Here is a 21,836-nt window from a genome sequence, read left to right on the forward strand (position 1 = left end):
GGGCTCTTGGATTTCGTGACTTATAAATTAGCCCTGGCTTCATCAAAAAGCCTGCTGCATTCCCACACATGATCAAAGTCACCCGATCTTTCATGGCCTTAAAGCCAGGGGCTTTGGCTTCATCTTGCATCAAGAAAGTCCTTGAAGGCATCCTCTTCCAGAACAGGCCTGTTTCGTCCATGTTGAACACCTGTTCTGGAAGGTAGCCCCCCTTCTGCAATTAGGTCTTTAAACGTGCCCTGGACAAAGTTTTCGGCTGCACCTGTATCTGCTGAGGCAGCTTCTCCATGCAATGACACACTCTTCAGGCCATAGCGCCGTTGAAATCTGTCAAACCACCCTTTGCTTGCTGTGAATGTGGCTGGGGCTGAAGAAGCAGAAGATGTTGATGGCTGGGGGTCATCAGAGTCAACAACACCTTCATCTACAGAGAATGACAGGAAAGGGAGAGAGAAGTGACTTGAATGAAAGCATACAGTCCTTCCATCCCTCCCTCCTTCCATCCCTCCCTCCCTCCTTCCATCCTTCTCTCCCTCCCTCCCTCCTTCCCTTCTCTCCCTCCCTCCTAACATCCCTCCCTCCCTCCTTCCATCCTTCCCTCCCTCCTTCCATCCTTCCCTTCTCTCCCTCCCTCCTTCCTTCCTTCCTTCCATCCCTCCCTCCTTCCCTCCCTCCCTCCTTCCTTAAAAAACACTTAAATACAGTATGTAATGACAGAATAAAAAAACCCAGCCCTTACCTGGGTTTCCCTCATCTGTATCGCCTCCTTCTGTGTGTTCAAGACGGTTGTACAATTGCTGCGCCTTGGTTCGTATAGTGTTCGTATCCAAAGCAATGCTCTTTTTTCGGCAGTCTTGTACGCACACAGACAAAGCAGCTTCCATCTTCATAAGGCGTTTGTTTCTAGGCGTCACTATTCTTTTTGCAGCCTTGTTGAATGATATCAGAGAAGTTTGCCTTATCTTCTTTTCGTCTTTCCTAATGTATCGCACAGTCGATTCGTTGATCCCATAATGCCGATCAACCTCTACATTAGAACGTCCCGCTTTCAGCATGTCCAAAAGTACAATCTTCTCCTTGATTGTCAGCATCTTCCGGGTCTTTTTAGCATCGCCGGCTCCACTCCGGGTGCAACGTTTAGGTGCCATCTTCCACGAAGTCTTCACAAAGAGCTCCAAGAAACAGATCCAAGGAACAGATCCAAGACATAGATGCAAGACACAGCTCCAAGACACAACAACTCCAAGACACAACAACTCCAAGACACAGCTCCAAGACACAACTCCAAGACACAGCTCCAAGACACAACTCCAAGACACAGATGCAAGACACGCAAGCTCCAAGAAACGGCTGCAAAAGTTGCAAAAGTTTCAAAGCAAAGCAAAGCTGAGCAAACAACACTGATTGGCCGAGATTTCTGTCCATCAGCAATGACAACGGTGATTGGCTGAAATTTTGCTGTATCACCATTGCCGGGCAAACTTATTGCAATGGCAAAGCTGATTGGCCGAGATTTCGGCCAACCAGCAATGCTACACGTCAGTTTGGTGATGACGCGTGACGTCATCGGGCGGGAAAAACCACGCACGTATTTTTAATTTTTTTTTTGTGGAAAAATCGCGATATAGCCTGTATAGCGTTTCGCAAAGATCGAGATGGTATCAATTGCTGAAAAATCGCGATTTAGCCCGTTCGCAATGATCGGGATCACGATACCCGGGGGATCACTGTATATATATATATATATATATATATATATATATATATATATATATATATATGTGTGTGTGTGTGTGTGTGTGTGTGTGTGTGTGTGTGTTTCTTATGTCGGATATATATACACACACATAGTAAAATACATAATGAAGGTTATAGAGGAGATACTCATAGTAAAATACACCACTGAAATGTGCTGCAGAATTCAAGTGGAAAGAAACAGTTTCCTTTATTTCAAAGTTTCTTAGAAAGACTCAAACAGCCTGTGACAGCAAGATGGGCTCCACAGAACATTTCCAACAATTTCACTGCAATGGGAATGAATTAAACAAAACTGTAATGATGTCTACCAAATTCTGTGGAAGAGGATTACATAGGCAGGAGAATCGATGATGAGAAATTATGCATTTGGCTCTTGTCAAGGAACTTGGAAATAACAACATAGAAATGCTGTTCTTGCACTTTTCTCTTGCTTTACAAAACATTTATAAGAAATTCCCCATGGTTTTTTTATTTATATAAGCTTTGATTCATTGGCATTTCATTATCTCTGTGCAGATTGGCAAGCATGCACACCAAGAAACAAAATATCTTATGTATTATTATTATAAATTATAAAAAATTATATAGCTGCCCAGCTTGCATATTACAACTCCAAGCAGCTTTCAGTAGGTCAAAAATAAACAAAAAGATCCTCTCATCCAAAAGCATCTTAGAAGTAAGTCAATATGTGAACATTTTATATTGAGGTCTTAGTTGTCAATTATGAACTCAATTATGTGACTCTAAAGGAGAGGCAGCCCCACAAATACCCTGCACATTTGGGGCTGGAGGGCAAATCTGAATTTTCAATAACATGTTATGGGTCATCGTGACATCACCAGCGGTTTGTTACCAGTTCTATAGAACCGGTGCAAAATGGGAGGAACCCACCTCTGCTTCCACTAGAGGGGGTTCTTTGGTTGGTAAGGAAAAGCAACAGGGTGACTACGGTATATAGAGATTCTTTCCTTTCCATCACAGAATCACAGGCTGGAAGCATTTCCAAAGCAGAATAAGCCTTGGAATTCCAGCCAGTTTACAGAGGTAAGTCACGGTAAATGTATACACAACATTTTCCTAATGAATTAAGTTTACTTTTAAAGATCTGCCACGAGCCATCAATAATTTCATTATAAATGAAGCATTTTAAAGCTGTTTATATATCTATGCTTTTTTTTTCTTTAGGCATATACTAATTTTACCAGGTTTTCTAGAAGAGAGGTTATATATTACTAGAGATTGATGAGCACTTTTTAAAAAAAGAAATCCTGGAGCACACTAACATACAAATTAGAGAAACAAAAGGAACTAGAACCATAAAAAAAAACAAATGATGGATTTATTTTTATTGGAGGCTGTGAATGGTATTTAAATCTCTGCGGAGGCAGCTAGATTTTAGATAGTAGGTTTTATTGGTTTAGTTTTTATATCAGGAGGCTCCAGGTCCAAGAGGAGCAGTATCTCATGAGCATTTGTAAAAGGCAACATTTCCCAGGCGGTTTGCTCTTGAAATATACAGAAGAGTCCTGAAATTGATTTTTTAAAGGAAATCAAAAATATGGAAATTCCTCAGACTGAAAGATATTACTGATGGGATTATTGTAGGAATTGTATATTTATATTCTTTATTAATGATAGAAGCTGAATTTGGTGACGTGAGTATCTTTTGCCTTTTGTCATTAATAAAATATATTGTTTAGATGATCTGTAAAAGTAGAATACTCCACGTTTGCAATTACTGTAATGCTGATCATTTGTTGAATTTTTGAAATGGATTATTTTTATTGGCTAACTATGTCTAGGTAAGTTATTACTTTTTTCATTGATAAATTTGGTTTAATTACATTTCTAAGTGTGAAGAAGTTACAGAGTTTGGTAAGAGATGGGGGCTATATAATTTTAAAAAATAAATAAATAAATATGAGGATTTGCACATTTAGAATAATCTTAATAATAATAATAATAATAATAATAATAATAATAATAATAATTTATTAGATTTGTATGCCACCCCTCTCCGAAAGACTTGTGGCGGCTCACAACAATTATTATTGTAGGGAAAATAAATGTGCTGTCCATTAAAGTCAATTAATGAGATTTGCACTTTTACCTTTAGTGTTGAAATATGTTATTATGGGAAAAACTAATGCGTCAAATTTATTCTTGCATACAAGGCAATCCAATATATAGCTGAAGCCACATCCAAAAATTGCCCAAGACCCAGAATTTAGTATATAGCTAGGCAATTGGTGAAAATTTGTACCAAATTGTATATCTATTTGAATAATCTGATTATTGTATTTTTCAGGTGTCTAATTAAGGATTTTGAAAAGCGCCCATCAGTCACTCATCTTTTAGAACATCCCTTCATACGACAGGCCCATGGTAAAGATATGGCACTCCAAAAGCAGTTGAGCAACCTGATTCAGGCACAACAACAATTAGGCGCTGTGGCCAAGACAAGGTACTATCTAATTCCTCATTTACTGCTCAAAAAAATAAAGGGAACACTCCAAGAACACATCCTAGATCTGAATAAATGAAATATTCTCATTGAATACTTAGTTTTGTACAAAGTTGAATGTGCACAACAGCATGTGAAATTGATTGTCAGTCAATGTTGCTTCCTAAGTAGACAGTTTGATTTTCATAGAAGTTTGATTTACTTGGAGTTATATTGTGTTGTTTAAGTGTTCGCTTTATTTTTTTGAGCAGTGTATTTCCTCTGGTAGAATTCAAGGGGCTCTTACTGTAATGTGATTGAGTTTTTGTCCCACTTGACTTCTCTGAATGATCTGTATGCAAAGCTTGTATGAATGACATTGCATTGTCCTCTGCACTATAAAACGAGGCTTATCCTGACTCAACTGACATGGTGAAAAGCATCTCAATAAACTCGGCGATGGCCCTCCCCTTCTGAAGTCCATTGCAGATAACTCGGTTATTAAGTAATAATAATGATGATGATGATGATGATGATGTCCTTATCTTAGGCATCCCTAGGAATGGAGGCAGGGTTGGGGCAAGGAATACAATGTTAGTTGTGACCTGCTTTTACATACTTGCCTTTGTTTTATAATGTCATTGGGAGTATTGCTTTATTTTGGGGGCAACGTAATTAAGAACAGACACCTATGCCTATATGTAGAATAGTCTTTTTCTTATGATTGAATAAATTCTTTGTAGTAGTTGGTACAGCTCATACAAACAGAACATTTATACTTTTCTGATTTGTCTCCTTTAAATGCATTCGACAATAATGGCAGCTTCACATAATTGTTGCTCTTACACCTGCACTCAAGTGTTCATTAATCAGTAAATGAAATGTAAACTGGATTCATGTTCTTGCTTTATGACCTTTATCGTGCGAATAATAAAAAGTATTGGTGATGGCATATGAGAAATGTAAAAACAGTAATTGGTTTGTTCAGTCATTGTTTGGAAAGCTGAAATTAACTTTTTTGAAAACCTGTCTCAGTCTCGCCAACTGCATTTCTACAAAGCCTTATATTCTATATATGTTAAGAATGACATCTTTTCCAATATAATTTGAAAGCCAGCATAGGAGACATTCCTTGATTTTGTGGCCGTCCATAGGGTGGCAGAATTTCACTGCTTTCGAAGTAAATCTAAATGCAAATGAGCACACACTGTTTCTGCTCAGCAGAGATTTTGCAATATGAAATTTATCTAGTGCTAGATAAACTGTAAAGCATTATTGTAAATAAATATCCACTAATGCTGATGAAGAAAATTAAATGCCATGACTCATAAGTGATACAAATGTGCGTGAATATTCAGGCACGATCACTTTGCTCTTTCAAAACCAAAAGCCTTAATGCAGAAATGCAAATGTGTAGTTATAAATATAATTTACAAGGTGAGGCTGATCAGGAGAAACCGTCCTGTAGATTCTTTTTCTAAAATAAGGGCCTAAATTCATCTTTTCTCGTTGTTCATGTTGTTGTTTTGTTTTGCTATAAAGGTGCTATGTACACATTTTACTCCTTCTAGTAGTTACTATTTCTATGGGGTTGGGTATTTTTTGTTTTGTTTTGTTACAATTCTAATAGTACGAGAATTTGGTAGCCGTAAGAAATATCTTTGGATATTCAATATAAAGTGGAATAAACCCAGTTTATATAAGTTGGCCTAACTCTATTCATGATATAGAATGAAATTCTATCATTTTAGGTTACAGTGCAAGGGTGTCACTCTGAATCTGGATGAGGATTTTGACAAGCACAACTATGTGGGGAAGTGGGGAGGGTGCCAAATAAAGGCGAGTACAAGAGTGCACTAGAGTGCCTTCCGTCCCCTGTCCTATTGCTCTCCTATATCTCCTATACCTTTCTTCCATTCCTATATCTCTTCTTCTATTCTTTCATTGATATGTTCTATTCCTATATCTTCTCTTCTATTCTTTCTTAGATATATTTTACTATGAGTATCTCCTCTATAACCTTCATCATGTATTTTACTATGTGTATATATATAGATATATACCCACTAATACTCTCATTGTGTATTGGACAAAATAAATAAATAGAAAAAATAAATAGGTTGTTTCTTATTAGACAGCTCTTTAGAAAACCAGCCTGCCACTAACAGGATGTCTGTAAAGAAAGCATTTTGTGACCATTTCAATTCGACTTTGAAAGCAAAATGTCTGTTTGGAATTTCTCCTATACGGATATAATTTGCAGGAACCCTCTGTACAAGTAGTGCTTGACTTAGAACAGTTCATTTACTGACAGTTGAAAGTTACAACGTCTTCTGCCTCACACTTCACAGAGACTGATCAGAGCCCACAAAGTTGGCCTTCTCCGGGTCCTGTCGGGCAAACAGTGCTGACTGGCAGGACCACGGGGGACGGACTTCTCTGTGGTGGCCCCGGCACTCAACTACCCATGAAGATCCGCACCGCCCCCACCCTCCTGGCCTTCCAGAAAGCCTTAAAAACATGGCTTTGCTGGCAGGCCTGGAGACACTGAACTACAGCACTCTGCTCCGGACTAGAAGGGATGATTGCTTTTTGTATGGGGATTTTAATTGTTGTATATCTTTTTATATTGTACGCTGCTCAGAGTCTGTCAGGAGTTGGGGGGTGTATACATTTCATAAAACATAAAATAAAGTTAGACATAAAGTAAAAAAGTGACATGACAATTTTTCACAGTTACAACCTCTGCAGCATCCTCACAATCATGTGATCAACATTCAGATGCTGGGCAACTGGTTCATATGTATGACCGTTGCAATGCCCTGGGATCATGGGATCACTTTTTTGCAACCTTCTGAGAAGCAAAGTCAATGGGGAAGCCAGATTCACTTAACAACCTTGTTGCTGACTTAACAGCTGCAGCTATTCACTTCACAAATATGACAAGAAAAGTCATAAAATGAGTCAAAACTCGCTCAACAAATTCTCACTAAACAACAGAAAATTTGGGCTCAATTGTGGTTATAAGTCGAGGACTATCTGTAATAAGCCCAGAATAGTTGCTAGAACACAAAGGGTTGGACATATAGAACCGAGGGTGTATTTTCTTCCAGAGATTATCTGATCAAATTTCAGGGCAAAAATAGCATGCTGGAACACTTAATGGTGAGCAAGAAAGCTACCATTTTCAAGAGTAACTACATTGTAATTTATAATGATTAAATTAATCATTATTATTATTATTATTATTATTATTATTATTATTATTATATCTTTATCCTGCTTTTTTATATATAAGTCAAGTGAGCAAAAATACCTAATACTTTTTTCATCTTCCTATTTTCCCCACAACAACAACCCTGTGAGGTAGGCTCGGCTGTGTGATTGGTCCGAGGTTACCCAGCCAGCTTTCATGCCTAGAACTCATGGTGTTTTGATTTCTAGGCCAGCACCTTCACTAAATTGGCTCTCCAGAAAAAGAATAGAAAGGAAATAATATAATGAGTCCTAGCGGCTGGTGAGGTCCCACAGAGTCGGCCTTCTCCAGGTCTCGTCAACTAGACAATGTCATTTGGTGGGGCCTAGGAGAAGAGCCTTTTCTGTGGGGGCTCCGGCCCTCTGGAATCAGCTCCCCCCAGAGATCCACACCGCCTCCACCCTCCTTGCCTTCTGCAGGAGTCTCAAGATTCATTTATGCCACTAGGCTTGGGGCCATTAGATCCTATCCCCCTGGTCAAACGAATGTAGTGTATGTTATTATTATTATTATCATTTATTAGTTTTGTATGCCGCCCCTCTCCGGAGATGTTTGTTGTGCGAATGGCATTGACTGAATTTTAATACTATTAGGTTTTTAAATTAACTGTTTTAAATTAATTAGATTGTGATGTTGCATTGTTGTTATATGTTGTAAGCTGCCCTGAGTCCTCGGAGAGAGGTGGCATATCAATCAATCAATCAAACAATCAATCAATCAAACAATCAATCAATCAGTCAATCTCTTGGCATGTGAGATATAGCAATTGAGGTTGTTGCCAGTGTTGTGATGATGATGCTTGAAGAAAGTATTCCAAGGACTAGGATTCTTGCCATTGTGGTTGATCAGGCCGAATGATCATACTGAAAATGCAGCACTTTTGCTGTAATAGAGGTCACAAGCCCAATTCTTCCCATGGTTTCAAGAATTGTTATTATTTCTTTTTATGTTCTACCCGTGACAAAAAGAGGAATGTGGATCAGTTATTTCTATTCCTGTTGGAAAGCTGTTCTGTTAATCTTCAGAGACAAAAGGAAAGGATGCTAGATGGAAAAACTGTGACAAGACAATACCTTTAATGTAATAAGGAACCAATAAAATATGGTCACTTGAAAGGAACAATTGATTGGGAAGACAAGCCAGAACAAGAACAATTGTCCCCTAAATAATGAGTGTCTTTGTTATGCCTTCCAATGATTCCACTTTTGATTTTGTTTTAGTTTTATTACATTTGTGATCCCTTCCACTACAACACAGAATTTATCTCTCCCTTAAAGCTCTATACCAACCACACAGATATGTACCAGTAATGGGCAGCCAACATTTTTACTGCCACACTATGGGTGTGGCTTATTTTGTGGGTGTGGTTTGATGGTCATGTGACTGGGTAGGAGTGGCTTGCCAGCCATGTGACCAGGTGGGAGTGACTTGAATGATCATCATCGTTCAAGTGAACTGTTATTGCCGCACGATGCATTTTCATCTCAGCTGTGGGCAGAGTGAGGGCTTCGTGAGGGGAAAAAGACCGCAGCCCAGACTGCTTCAGCACAGTGTGGCTCTCCTGGCCTTGGGAGGTGACTGCGTGAGGCTGGAGGGGAGCCGGGCAGGAGAGAGGGAAGTTCATCTGAGGCCAGGAAGGAGGAAAGAGGAAAAAAGCGAGGAGTGCACATCAGCAGCAGCAGGGAAAAAAAGGAGAGCCGAGCTGCGACCAATAATCCAGGAAGTTACTGCCGCTGGTCAGTTGGAGCTATTCATGCAGCTTCATTTCTGCCGGTGAAACTGTGATCCACCCCGTCCTGCTGCCCACCCCTGATATGTACCATTAGTAACATTAGTGAGTTCCACTGTATTTAATATAAGTAGCAAATGGTTCTGTTGTTTGTTGAACTAATATATGCCAAACCAGAAGCCCCCTTGTAAACCAAGTGTAGATTTCCAGGTACTGAAACAGCAAGTAATGGCCATGCTGATGGAGTTCAACAGCAGATGAAAAACCAGCCTATGAACATCCCTGTTCTTTATGTAGAAGCAGAAGAAGCAGAAGCAGAAGCAGAAGCAGAAGAAGAAGAAGAAGAAGAAGAAGAAGAAGAAGAAGAAGAAGAAGAAGAAGAAGAAGAAGAAAATGGGTCCAGATGGCATCCACCCCAGAGTTCTTAAAGAACTCAGATCTGTCATTGCTACCCCCCTGACTGATTTGTTTAACCAATCCTTGTTAACAGGAGAAGTTCCTGAGGATTGGAGAATGGCCAGTGTTGTGCCTATCCACAAGAAGGGCAGTAGAGAAGAAGCTGGTAACTACAGGCCAGTTAGCTTGACATCAGTGGTAGTTAAAATGATGGAGACCCTACTCGAAAAGAGGATAAATCAGCACCTAAAAAACAATAACTTATTGGACCCAAATCAGCATGGCTTTACTGAAGGCAAATCATGTCAGACTAATCTCATTGATTTCTTTGACTATGTCACAAAGGTGTTGGATGAAGGTGGTGCCGTGGATATTGCCTACTTGGACTTCAGCAAAGCCTTTGATACGGTTCCACATAAAGAGCTGATAGATAAATTAGTGAAGATTGGACTTAATCCCTGGATAGTTCAATGGATTTGCAGCTGGCTGAAGCGTAGACATCAGAGAGTTATTGTTAACGGCGAGTATTCTGAGCAGAGTCAGGTTACAAGCGGTGTGCCACAAGGGTCTGTTCTGGGTCCTATTCTCTTTAATATGTTTGTGAGTGACATAGGGGAAGGTTTGGTAGGGAAGGTTTGCCTATTTGCTGATGACTCTAAAGTGTGCAATAGGGTTGATATTTCTGGAGGCGTCTGTAATATGGTAAATGATTTAGCTTTACTAGATAAATGGTCAAAGCAATGGAAACTGCAGTTTAATGTTTCCAAATGTAAAATAATGCACTTGGGGAAAAGGAATCCTCAATCTGAGTATTGTATTGGCAGTTCTGTGTTAGCAAATGCTTCAGAAGAAAAGGATTTAGGGGTAGTGATTTCTGACAGTCTCAAAATGGGTGAACAGTGCAGTCAGGCGGTAGGGAAAGCAAGTAGGATGCTTGGCTGCATAGCTAGAGGTATAACAAGCAGGAAGAGGGAGATTATGATCCCGCTATATAGAATGCTGGTGAGACCACATTTGGAATACTGTGTTCAGTTCTGGAGACCTCACCTACAAAAAGATATTGACAAAATTGAACAGGTCCAAAGATGGGCTACAAGAATGGTGGAAGGTCTTAAGCATAAAACATATCAGGAAAGACTTAATGAACTCAATCTGTATAGTCTGGAGGACAGAAGGTAAAGGGGGGACATGATCGAAACATTTAAATATATTAAAGGGTTAAATAAGGTCCAGGAAGGAAGTGTTTTTAATAGGAAAGTGAACACAAGAACAAGGGGACACAATCTGAAGTTAGTTGGGGAAAGATCAAAAGCAACATGAGAAAATATTATTTTACTGAAAGAGTAGTAGATCCTTGGAACAAACTTCCAGCAGACGTGGTAGATAAATCCACAGTAACTGAATTTAAACATGCCTGGGATAAACATATATCCATCCTAAGATAAAATACAGAAAATAGTATAAGGGCAGACTAGATGGACCAGGAGGTCTTTTTCTGCCATCAGACTTCTATGTTTCTATGTTTCTAAGAAAAGAATGGACGGAGATTAGATTCTGACATACATACACAACATGCACACACCAAGACTATATATGCCCTCATTCTTATTAGACCATCGCATAATACATGCATATGCAAGAGCAACATGCATGACCCTATCTTGATTGTACTGTCACACATGCAAATACGCATGGACAAGGCATTGTATATATTTCATTCTTATGCATGCTCTAATTAGTCACACAGAGGGAAGAAGTTACGTCATTTGGCCACGCAGAACAAAATACAAACAGCTTCTATGGGCACTGATGGTGTGGGGCTTGGAAAGACCCTGGAGGCTCTGTTTACCTTGTTTCTTATTGCCATCTGGTTGGCCCACTCAAGTTGTCTGGGGACCACATGGTCACCCCCAGGCAGAGGACCAATATTGATAAATTATTTTAGCATTCAGTTATATGAAGTGGCTTACAACAGCCCGGTGTTTTATTCTTTGATCCATATCAACAGAAGGGTAGGGTACAGTGCCACAAAATATTTAAGAAGACCAACAGGGGGACATTTTTTTAAAGCTGTATTCCTTCTTACTATTGCTATTCTGAGTAAAGCCATGGTAGTTTTCCTATTTAAACGTTTTAAATTTTAAATATGAGAATAATTTCTTACTTGAAAATTATTTGGCAGGGTTTAGTCAGTAGTCCTACCGGAGTTCTCTGGCAAAGTTCATTTGTTCAGAAACCAAGGGGGTGATTATTATTTTAATAAAATTGGCAGGATTATATTTGTTTTGTGAAAGATATGCAATACTTCAGAATGTATGAAAAATTAAAGGACTTATTACAGGATGGATTAATATAGAAACCTGCTCTATAACGCAATTTAAAAATAAATAAATAAATATCAGATCCCTCTGCTTTACTGATGTCTGACTCACAGGTTTTGTTTCTGAAAATCTTTAGAAGTAAAGTAGATGTTTTCCACTGCCCAAGGGGGAAAACACAGTATGAGATTTTGTTTGTTTATTCAGAAAAGGAGTTCAATTGAAAGCCAAGTCAGCAATTAGCTGTGAATATAAGGTGCCCTCAATCCGAACACAATGATTGTAAACCATCCATGCATTAAGTTAAAAATTTCAAGGGCACCTGCCAAGTCAGTCTCAATGTAGACTCTATTCCAATGCTTCTAGAAGAGAAAAAAATGTTTCTGTTTTCAGCTATTAAGTGGCAGGATACTAAGGATATTGGTTTAATACCCTGACCGGCTCAAGATTGACTCAGCTTTCCATCCTTCCGAGGTTGGTAAAATGAGGGCCAAGATTGTTGGGGGCAAGAGGCTGACTTTGTAAACAACTTAGAGAGAGCTGTAAAACTCTATGAAGCAGTATACAAGATTAAGGGCTATTGCTATTGTCTACAACACTTCGTGGCCTGCACTGGCTGCCGATCAATTTCCGGTCACAATTCAAAATGTTGGTTATGACCTTTAAAGCTCTACATGGCATTGGACCAGAGTACCTCCGGAACCGCCTGCAACCGCACGAATCCCAGCAACCGATAAGGTCCCACAGAGTTGGCCTTCTCCCGGTCCCATCGACTAAACAATGTCGTCTGGCGGGCCCCAGGGGAAGAGCCTTCTCTGTGGCGGCCCCGGCCCTCTGGAATCAACTCCCCCCGGAGATTAGAACTGCTCCCACCCTCCTTGTCTTTCGTAAACTACTCAAGACCCACCTATACCGCCAGGCATGGGGGATTTGAGACATCTTTCCCCCAGGCTCCTTATAATTTATGTTTGGTATGTATGTGTTGTTTGGTTTTAATATGATAGGGTTTTACTTATTTCTTTTCATATTAGATTTGTGCCACTATAATATTGTTTTTATCATTGTTGTGAGCCGCCCCGAGTCTTCGGAGAGGGGCGGCATAGAAATCTAATAAATTATTATTATTATTATTATTATTATTATTATTATTATTATTATTATTATTATTGTTGATAATATTTTCTATTTCCTCTTCAAATGTCTTGGTGTTTTCATTACCTTCTAACCCAGGGATGTCAAAATCCCGACCTGCAGGCCAAATGTTTCACGCACTGTCCACGCCCATGCCCCGTTAAGTGAAGGGGGGAAAGTTCCAATTCATCACATGACGCCACCGTGACGATGTGAGTTTGACACTCCTGTTCTAACAAGTCAGCCATTTCTGAGATAACAAAAAAATACTTTGGCAAGTGTACAGTTTACGTATTTGTTGCAGATCAGTCCAGCTTTACAAGTGTGATATTGTAAGGAGCTTAGATCACTCTGTTCAAATGTTTTGGAAACAGGACATATGGTAGAAAGTAAAGAAGATTTGTATGAGAAGGTAGGCCCAATTCAGTTGCTGAAGTAGCTTCTCTTTCATCTAAGTTAGCCTAGACTCTATCTCAGTGAAGGGCTACCAAAATTTTTACTACCACACTGTGGGTGTGGCTTATGCAGGACGTCCTGCATTTTCTTTCAACATCTTTCAGTGAAAATTGGGTGCTCTGGGGTAGAGCTCCATTTTCACTACCCCACTGCGTTCCCCCCCCGTCCGGTCAGCAACCCGCCCCTACTATATCTCCTATTAATGGTTCCTATCAATGCAGAAAAATTGAGTACTAGCGTAAAAATGTAGGACAAAAAAAATCAGCTTGATTCAAATAAATTCAGCTTATTTTTGAAATTTATATACCACTCTATCCCAAAATAGTCTGCAAGCAGCTTGCAAAGAATATAAAGAATAAAATAAAACCAATGACATAATACCATTGCAAGGAGAACCCAACAATCAATAACTATAAAACCTTCCTTTGTGTCTTCACACTGAGGGAGAACAACCACAATAACACCAATAACCAAATGTAAGGATGAGATCCATCTGTCAGTGGTTCCAAAGTCTCGCCCAGGGCCAGCAGGATTGGTCTGATTTGATCTTGAGTGGAGTGTTCTTTTGAAGACAAGGAGTAGTCACTGAAAAAGCACCCTCTCATAACCCTGGTGACAACAGTTCTTCCAGGTTGGGACTCAAAGGATGTACCCCTACAGATTGCATTGTACAAGAAAAAATCATTGGGAAAACACAACCTTACAAATATTTAGTCCCTGAGCCATGCATGGATTATAAGGGGATAATCAGGAGCTTGAATTGCACTTAAAGGCCAATTTATCAGTGTAAATCTCTCAATAGTGATGTTACTTGGGCAAATGTTAAGTAGTTTTAATTACTTAAGTCACTGTCACTTCTTGTCATCTGTTCCTCAATCAGGAGCAAAGGACTCTCTCCCTCAGTGTGTGTGTGTATGTGTGTGTGTGTGTATGAGACAGAGAGAGAGAGAGAGAGAGAGAGAGAGAGACTCTCTCTCTCTCTCTCTGTGTGACTGTGCATGTACCACTGCTGATAGCTATGTTTGGAACCCATATCATACTTGCTGGCATTGAACCTGTGTTTTCTAACCAGATTTTCATGACTCCAGGCATAGCATTTTATCCAATTAGATTTGTGGCATGGAACCAAACAATGTTACATTGTCTTGGCAGCTCTGATAATTTTCAGAATAGTAAATCTTTAGATTAATGACTACTTTAAGAGGTAATGTTGCAAATTGCCATAAGAGGAAGACTGAAAGCATGATACTCTCTCTGCTGTTTCTGATGATTCACTGTGACTGATGTAGTAAGCTCTGTGAGTTCGATGATAGTTTGGTGTATTTGCATGTCTAATATGTAACAGAAAAACAGACGTGTAATATCATTATTGTATTGAGAGATATTGACTGATTTGAATGTGAATGACTGGACTGTTTAACTTGACAGTGCTATTTCTAAAAGTAAACACTAATTGAACTTTAATGTATCTGTCTTGCATGACTGAATAATTACTCATATCTTCTGGATATCCTACGTTTCCTCTGTGCATGTCTTTGATAACTCAAGGATCGTTCTGCACACGCTTTTACAAAGATTCTAGATTAAGATAAGTAGTAAGATAATAAGTAGGAAATAGATAACAATAGAATTAGCATTAAAATTAAAAGTAAGGAAAAGGTCTTACATTTTATGTAATTAAACTACACATATTGGGACAAAGAGAAATGTAAGCCTTTGTGTCTGAGTGCTCGTCCATGGATGTCACCATCTTTTTTTGGGATTTTTGGGGGGGATAATTTTTTTCTTTTTTTTTTCTTCTGCGAATGAGCAGAAGCAAGGTTTATTGCAATGTGCATGTGCTGCCAATTTCTTTTTGGCTCTTTGGTGTTCTGTCTGGGTCCCTCCAGAGGCAAACACCAACCCAAAAGAGAAGCCAGACACACTGGTAAAAATCAAATGCAGTTTATAGAATTCAAAGCAAACACAGGTAACAGAAAATGTCCTTACAAACAGGAACACGCTGAAACTTCAAAGATGTTTCACGAAGGCCATGAAGTAAAACAGGATTCTTGCTGTCAAAAACAACGCTGGAGATAACAAACATATGCCTCCCCCAAGTCTTCCAGTCTTCTAGGCCACAAGCCAAGATCAGAGACGCCGAGAAGCAAAGCAGGGTCACAGAACTTCCAGTTGATAACGCTCCACATGGCTTAAAGGGCTAACCTGCCTTTTAAACCCTGCTGAGGAGAACCACACCCAAACCCAGCTGTTGCCAATTCAGTGATGCCAATACCTTTCTAATTGGTCCTGTCTCTGAGCTGCACGTCGCTGCCTCATGTCAATTATAGCCTGTGCTTCCTCATCCAATGAGGCCAGGCTACTGGCTGGGGAGAGCCCCCCCCGGGGCTCTCAGGCTGCTCCCCCTCATCCTCTTCCTGACTTTCCTCTCCCCCGTCTGCCTGATCCTCCCCCTCCTGTTCACTGTCCTCCTCCTCCGGGCCTGGATCCAGCAGAGACGCAGCCGGTCCCTGAGCAGCCTCAGGCTGAATCACAACATTTGGGGGGGATTTTTAAAAGCTTTTCGGCATTGTGCTTGCGCAAAGCTCAGCCACACGTCGCAAGAGGAAGTAAACCAGCGACGAGTTTAGCTGGAGATTGGTAATGTTTTAATATTTGAAATGAATTGCTCTGAATTTGCTAACTAAAAAAAGTGTTACATTTGATGGTGAATAGCCTGAGTTGTGGTTGTAGCCTGAGCTGATGATATTCTAGGTTATACCACTGGCGATCACTGGTGTGAATCAAACATTGCAGCATTTTCTATGTAAAATAAGCTCCCTGCGTATATAATAATCTAATATGTCAGTGATCAAACATAGGCATCTTTCAGATATGCTAGCATTACTTTGGAGCATCTTTTTAAGTGTATAACATTTAAAAGAGGAGCTTTCATCTGCAATGAACAATCAAGTACTGTATACAGAGAAATGTTATCATATTGTTCTGTGTATGTGAAGATCGTTGGCAAGTACTTCCAAGTACACATTTTATTTGCTTTAATCAGGAAGGACACAATATATCCATATATTATTCATTTGATTGAAAATTGATGAGTAACCTGGTGAATTGCTAAAAAGGTTCAATGGAATACGTGTCTTTAAAAGATTGTGCAAATTGTAGTGTGACTTCCACGTGGTATTTATTTATTTATTTAATTGGATTTGTATGCCGCCCCTCTCCGAGGACTCGAGTACTGTAAAACTTGTTCTCTCTCTCCCCCCCTCCCCTCTCTCTCCCTCCTCCTGTGTGTGTAAAACTATGGTATTGTGAAGTTCTGAAAATATTCCAGAGGACACGAACTCATTAAATATTTCCCAGAAAATGGAAAGCTGCAAATGGAATTATTATAGGTTTTTTTTTCATATGTCGTTTTTAGGAATAATATTTTTCACACAGGTACTCCAACCATTTTACAGGCATGAACAAATGCATATCCGCAGACTACATCATGTTGATGCTTCTGACAAATATTCTCCAGATGATGACCTGGTAAACCTTGAAATTTTGGATGAGGTAAGGTATGATGAGATGACGGATTCTTTCTCTGTACAAATAATGATCTTACTAATTGTAATTGCCTTCAAGTTACTCTTGTGGTTAATATATCCTGTCGTCAAGTTGATCATTCAAAGTTCTGACAAAAATTTTAAAAACCTATTCTGTAACATATTATTCTAATCTCCAATCATATATTCATTTATATTCCAAACATTCAGTTGCTTTTTTTTATACAGGACAATATAGATGACAATATTATTTCAGTTTGCTAAAATGGGGAGATCACATCTAAGCATCAAAGTTAAATAGTGTATGTCAAAACACACATATACACACAATTGTAAGTATAGCACCTATGGTTAAACCCCTTCATTTTCCATTTGAAAATATCAATACATGTGTAGTGATACAGCTAAACCTGTATTGTGAGAAGGATGGGGAACTCAAATATCATTTTCCAAAAGTCTTTTTTGTATTTTGATCTGCTGTCCCTTGGAATAGCAGCTTTGTTGTTCTTGCTGCTTATACCTATGTTCTGGGGCAGGGATCTCCAACCTTGGCAACTTTTAAGAATTGTGGACTTCCAGAATTCTGGGAATTGAAGTCCACAATTCTTATAGTTGCTAAGGTTGGAGACCCCTGTTCTGGGAATGCCTCTCACCAGACATTTTCTCCTTAACCATTATATGTAAGAAAGAGAGAATTTCTGACAATTATTACAGTACAGTATTCCTATACAGTACTGCCAATTTGCAATTGTATAGTGTTAAGGTGTGTGCCTAGAGGCATTACCCTTTTCCCCTTGATGATAAGCCAAACTCTCATAGATGATAGGCAAAATTAAACGTAATTAAACAGATGGATAAAACATTTGGATCTAAATATTGAAATGTGGTTAATCAGTAAAAGATGCAGTAATGTTTTGACCCAGGAACTAATATCTGCAAAGGAATCAAACACAAAAAAATTCCAATATAACAATAAATATATAACAATAAATATATATTTGGCATGCTACAATTTTTATTTGTTTATAATTTAGATTTAGAAGGCTATTCAAATCAGTAGTGGGTTTCTTAAAACAAGCCAGAGTACATTAAACTAAAAGAAAAAAAAAGATTGAACATTATCGTAAGAGAGGAAGGAGGAAGGGAAATTGATATTTTTAGAGTTTAGTAATAGAGATTCCCTGAACTTTTGATTTTAGCTGACAGAAAATACCATTAAATACAGTCAAGGAGATTAAAATGCAGCATCTATAAAGATGAATTGAATGGACTATATAATTAACCATTTTTATCCATCAGGGCCGTATTTTAAGAGTACCAGAATTGAAAAGACTTCTGAAAAACAAGTAAAAAAGCCAAAATAACCAACAGCGCATTCCATGAGTCTGTATGCTTGCTGGAGGGTTAAATATAATTTCAAAGAATTATTGCTGTATGAAAACACTGGGTGCTAATGCAATTAAAATAACTCGTGGGATAAAAAGGGTGAACGTGTCAGAAAAAAGGCTGAAAATCTGAAATGTTACACTCAAAAAATGAAAAGAAAAAACAAAACAAAACAAAATTCCTAGAAAAAAAAATTGAAAGATGAGCCAAAATAGGGGGCACTAAAATAGGAGTTTGCCTAGGCGGGCAAAATGTCTAGAGCTGGCTCTGCTATGTAAGTCTCAGAAACCTAACCTCAGATGCCCCCTCTTTTTAATGAACTTACTTTTCATTTTAGGAAGTTCAAAACTCCAGGCTAAGGCTGAAGGAGCATGATAACTGTCTTCTCCTTCTCTTGGCCTTAGCATACTGCTTCTTGATGATCTCCCTTCCTCCAGAGAACTGTTTAAAGGAGGGGTATTGTTCTGTCTGGGTCCCTCCAGAAGCAAACACCAACCCAAAAAGAGAAGCCAGACACACTGGTAAAAATCAAAGGCAGTTTATAGAATTCAAAGCAAACACAGGTAACAGAAAATGTCCTTACAAACAGGAACACGCTGAAACTTCAAAGATGTTTCACGAAGGCCATGAAGTAAAACAGGATTCTTGCTGTCAAAAACAATGCTGGAGATAACAAACATACACCTCCCCCAAGTCTTCCAGTCTTCTAGGCCACAAGCCAAGATCAGAGACGCCGAGAAGCAAAGCAGGGTCACAGAACTTCCAGTTGATAACGCTCCACATGGCTTAAAGGGCTAACCTGCCTTTTAAACCCTGCTGAGGAGAACCACACCCAAACCCAGCTGTTGCCAATTCAGTGATGCCAATACCTTTCTAATTGGTCCCGTCTCTGAGCTGCACGTCGTTGTCTCATGTCAATTATAGCCTCTGCTTCCTCATCCAATGAGTCCAGGCTACTGGCTGGGGAGAGCCCCCCCCCCCAGGGCTCTCAGGCTGCTCCCCCTCATCTTCTTCCTGACTTTCCTCTCCCCTGTCTGCCTGGTCCTCCCCCTCCTGTTCACTGTCCTCCTCCTCCGGGCCTGGATCCAGCAGAGACGCAGCCGGTCCCTGAGGAGCCTCAGGCTGAATCACAACAGGTATCAAACTTGATTTCATTGAGGAGCACATCAGGCTTGTGTTTGACCGTGGGGGAGACCTTGTGTCAGAGGCACCTGTGGTGGCCTAGGCAGGGCTGGGGGGGCCTCCTGCAGCCCTCTTCCAGCAAAAACAGAGCTAGAAAGAGCCCTGCATGTCCCTCCTTGGCTTCATTTTTGGCTGTGATGGCCTCCTGCAGCCCTCTGGCAGTGAAAACTGAGCTTGGGAGGGCTGTGCGTGTCCCTCCTGGGCTCCATTTTCGACCACAGTAGCCTTCTTCAGCATGGGCCATGCGTGGCCCTCCCATGCTCTGTTTTTGTTGGCAGAGGAACTGCAGGCTGGTCCCTCGCTGTCTCTAGGGCAGCCTCATGGGCCGGATATAAGCCCCCATGGGCCGAATGTGGCCCACAGGCCTTGAGTTTGACACTGGACTACAGTTTCTCTTGAAACAAACTTGAGAGCTGCTTATATGCCAAAGTTCATGTCTGAGACAAAATCCGTATTACGCATTTCTGAACATGTATGGCATGAGAGGATGAGAAATGGTGAATGGCAGACTTGAAGCCTGCTCTTTATACTGGCAAAAAAGAGCAAGAGAGATTCAGCTCCTCCATTGTGGAATGGCCATGCCATTCCCATTCTTTGGGAGCATGATTCTGTATATGTGAGCTTTATATAAAAGTTTCCCATAACTATTATATGATCTTTGGAATATGCACAGGCATAATCTGTACCCCAGAAACTTGCCGCGCATAGCATTCTGATGCAGCAGCAAGCCGATACTAGGAATGAGTCAAATCAGAGATAGTCATGGTTTTCTTTCATTTATAGACCAATCTTCTCTAACATGGCATCCTATTGATATTATTGAGATTACAACTTCTAGAATTCCCAGATAATATGAAAGCTTGCTAGGGAACAAATTGGAAGAATTTGCAGCGCGAATAAGCAAAAAAAAGCAAAAATGGAGTGCCTTCTACACATAGATCATGTCTATATCTCAGTCATTTCCCCCCAGTCTGTGGGGAACTACATATATCTTTGGACCACTACTGACAGTGCAGTGAAAAACAGTTTAGCAATTATGGGTAGAAAGGAAAGTTTTCCATACTCCTTGAATATACAGCTGTTTAAACCACATCGCCCCTACTAGCCATCATTAGTAACTTGGTTCTTAAAAACTGACTTGTGAACCAAAAAGAAAGAGAGCAATGCTTAAATCTTCCTCTCTCTCCAAGGCTCAATTGTGGTCATAAATAAAAAACTACCTGTTTCTAATAAAAATGAATAAATAGGCATAGGGATGGAAAAACAATATATTGATAACTCAATTCATTGTTGTTTTTTATAATTTTAGTTGAGAAAAGTAATGCTTAGATTTTGTCAAAATACACCATAGTAAATAGAAATACATTCCAGCAGTGGCTGGCATGTAAAACTGATTGTCTTCATTAAAGTTGAATTGTAATAAAATGTTACAATGGTAATAAATAAATAAATAAATAAATTTAAATAATCTGTTTTTGAAACGAGCAAGTTAGCTTCATGGGCAGAATTAAAACAAACTAGAATTATTTTTGTTGAGTATATTCCAAACATACATTTGAACAATGACATCTACAATTCATTTCTCTGACCTACATAACCAAAATTTACTAGACAGACATATTGCTTTCTACTTGGCGTGGCTATAAATTTATATTTGAGGAAGATACAAGACTGTGTAAGCAATGGTTTGATTTAGTGAAATTAATATTTGACAGAAGGGACAAATAATACTGAAGATTATTGCTTATTTCCAAGAAGTATTGTTTAACTGTGAAACTTGTGATCTTTTCAGGATACAATTATTTATCAACTGCAGAAGCGATATGGAGATTTACAAATTTATACTTATGTTGGAGATATTTTAATAGCATTAAATCCCTTCCAAAATCTCTGTATATATTCTCCACAGGTAAGGAAGAAGCTGGAATCCTTCTTTTCGAACTATTTATACTGTATCAGGTGATCATATTGTTTTCCTTTACTAACAAAGCAATTGATGGAGGGTGCTTCTTAATAATGTATTTTTGAATAAAGAATACTAAGTTAGGGTAACAAATTGCGCCAATATTTCCCCGGCCATAAATAATGTCGCTTGACAGGGCCTAAGGGAAGAGCTTTCTCTATGAGGGCTCCGGTCTCTGGAATCAGCTTCCCCTAGAGATTTATACTGCCCCCACCCTCCTTGCCTTCTGTAAGAGTCTGAAGACTCATCTATGCCGCCAGGCTTGAGGCC

General features: G+C 39.4%; 1 protein-coding gene across 1 annotated transcript in view; it reads left to right on the plus strand.

Annotated features, from left to right (window-relative positions):
* Positions 1–21,836, plus strand: part of MYO3B (myosin IIIB) — a 133,931-nt gene that overhangs the window by 86,926 nt on the left and 25,169 nt on the right. Inside the window, exons 8-10 of the mRNA XM_070754928.1 lie at positions 4,067–4,222; positions 16,946–17,042; positions 21,396–21,512. Of these exons, the coding sequence (XP_070611029.1) occupies positions 4,067–4,222; positions 16,946–17,042; positions 21,396–21,512 (370 nt within the window). The remainder of the gene's footprint in view (positions 1–4,066; positions 4,223–16,945; positions 17,043–21,395; positions 21,513–21,836) is intronic.

This window comes from Erythrolamprus reginae, chromosome 1 (genome assembly GCF_031021105.1).
Source record: "Erythrolamprus reginae isolate rEryReg1 chromosome 1, rEryReg1.hap1, whole genome shotgun sequence".
NCBI classification, from domain to species: Eukaryota; Metazoa; Chordata; class Lepidosauria; order Squamata; family Dipsadidae; genus Erythrolamprus; species Erythrolamprus reginae.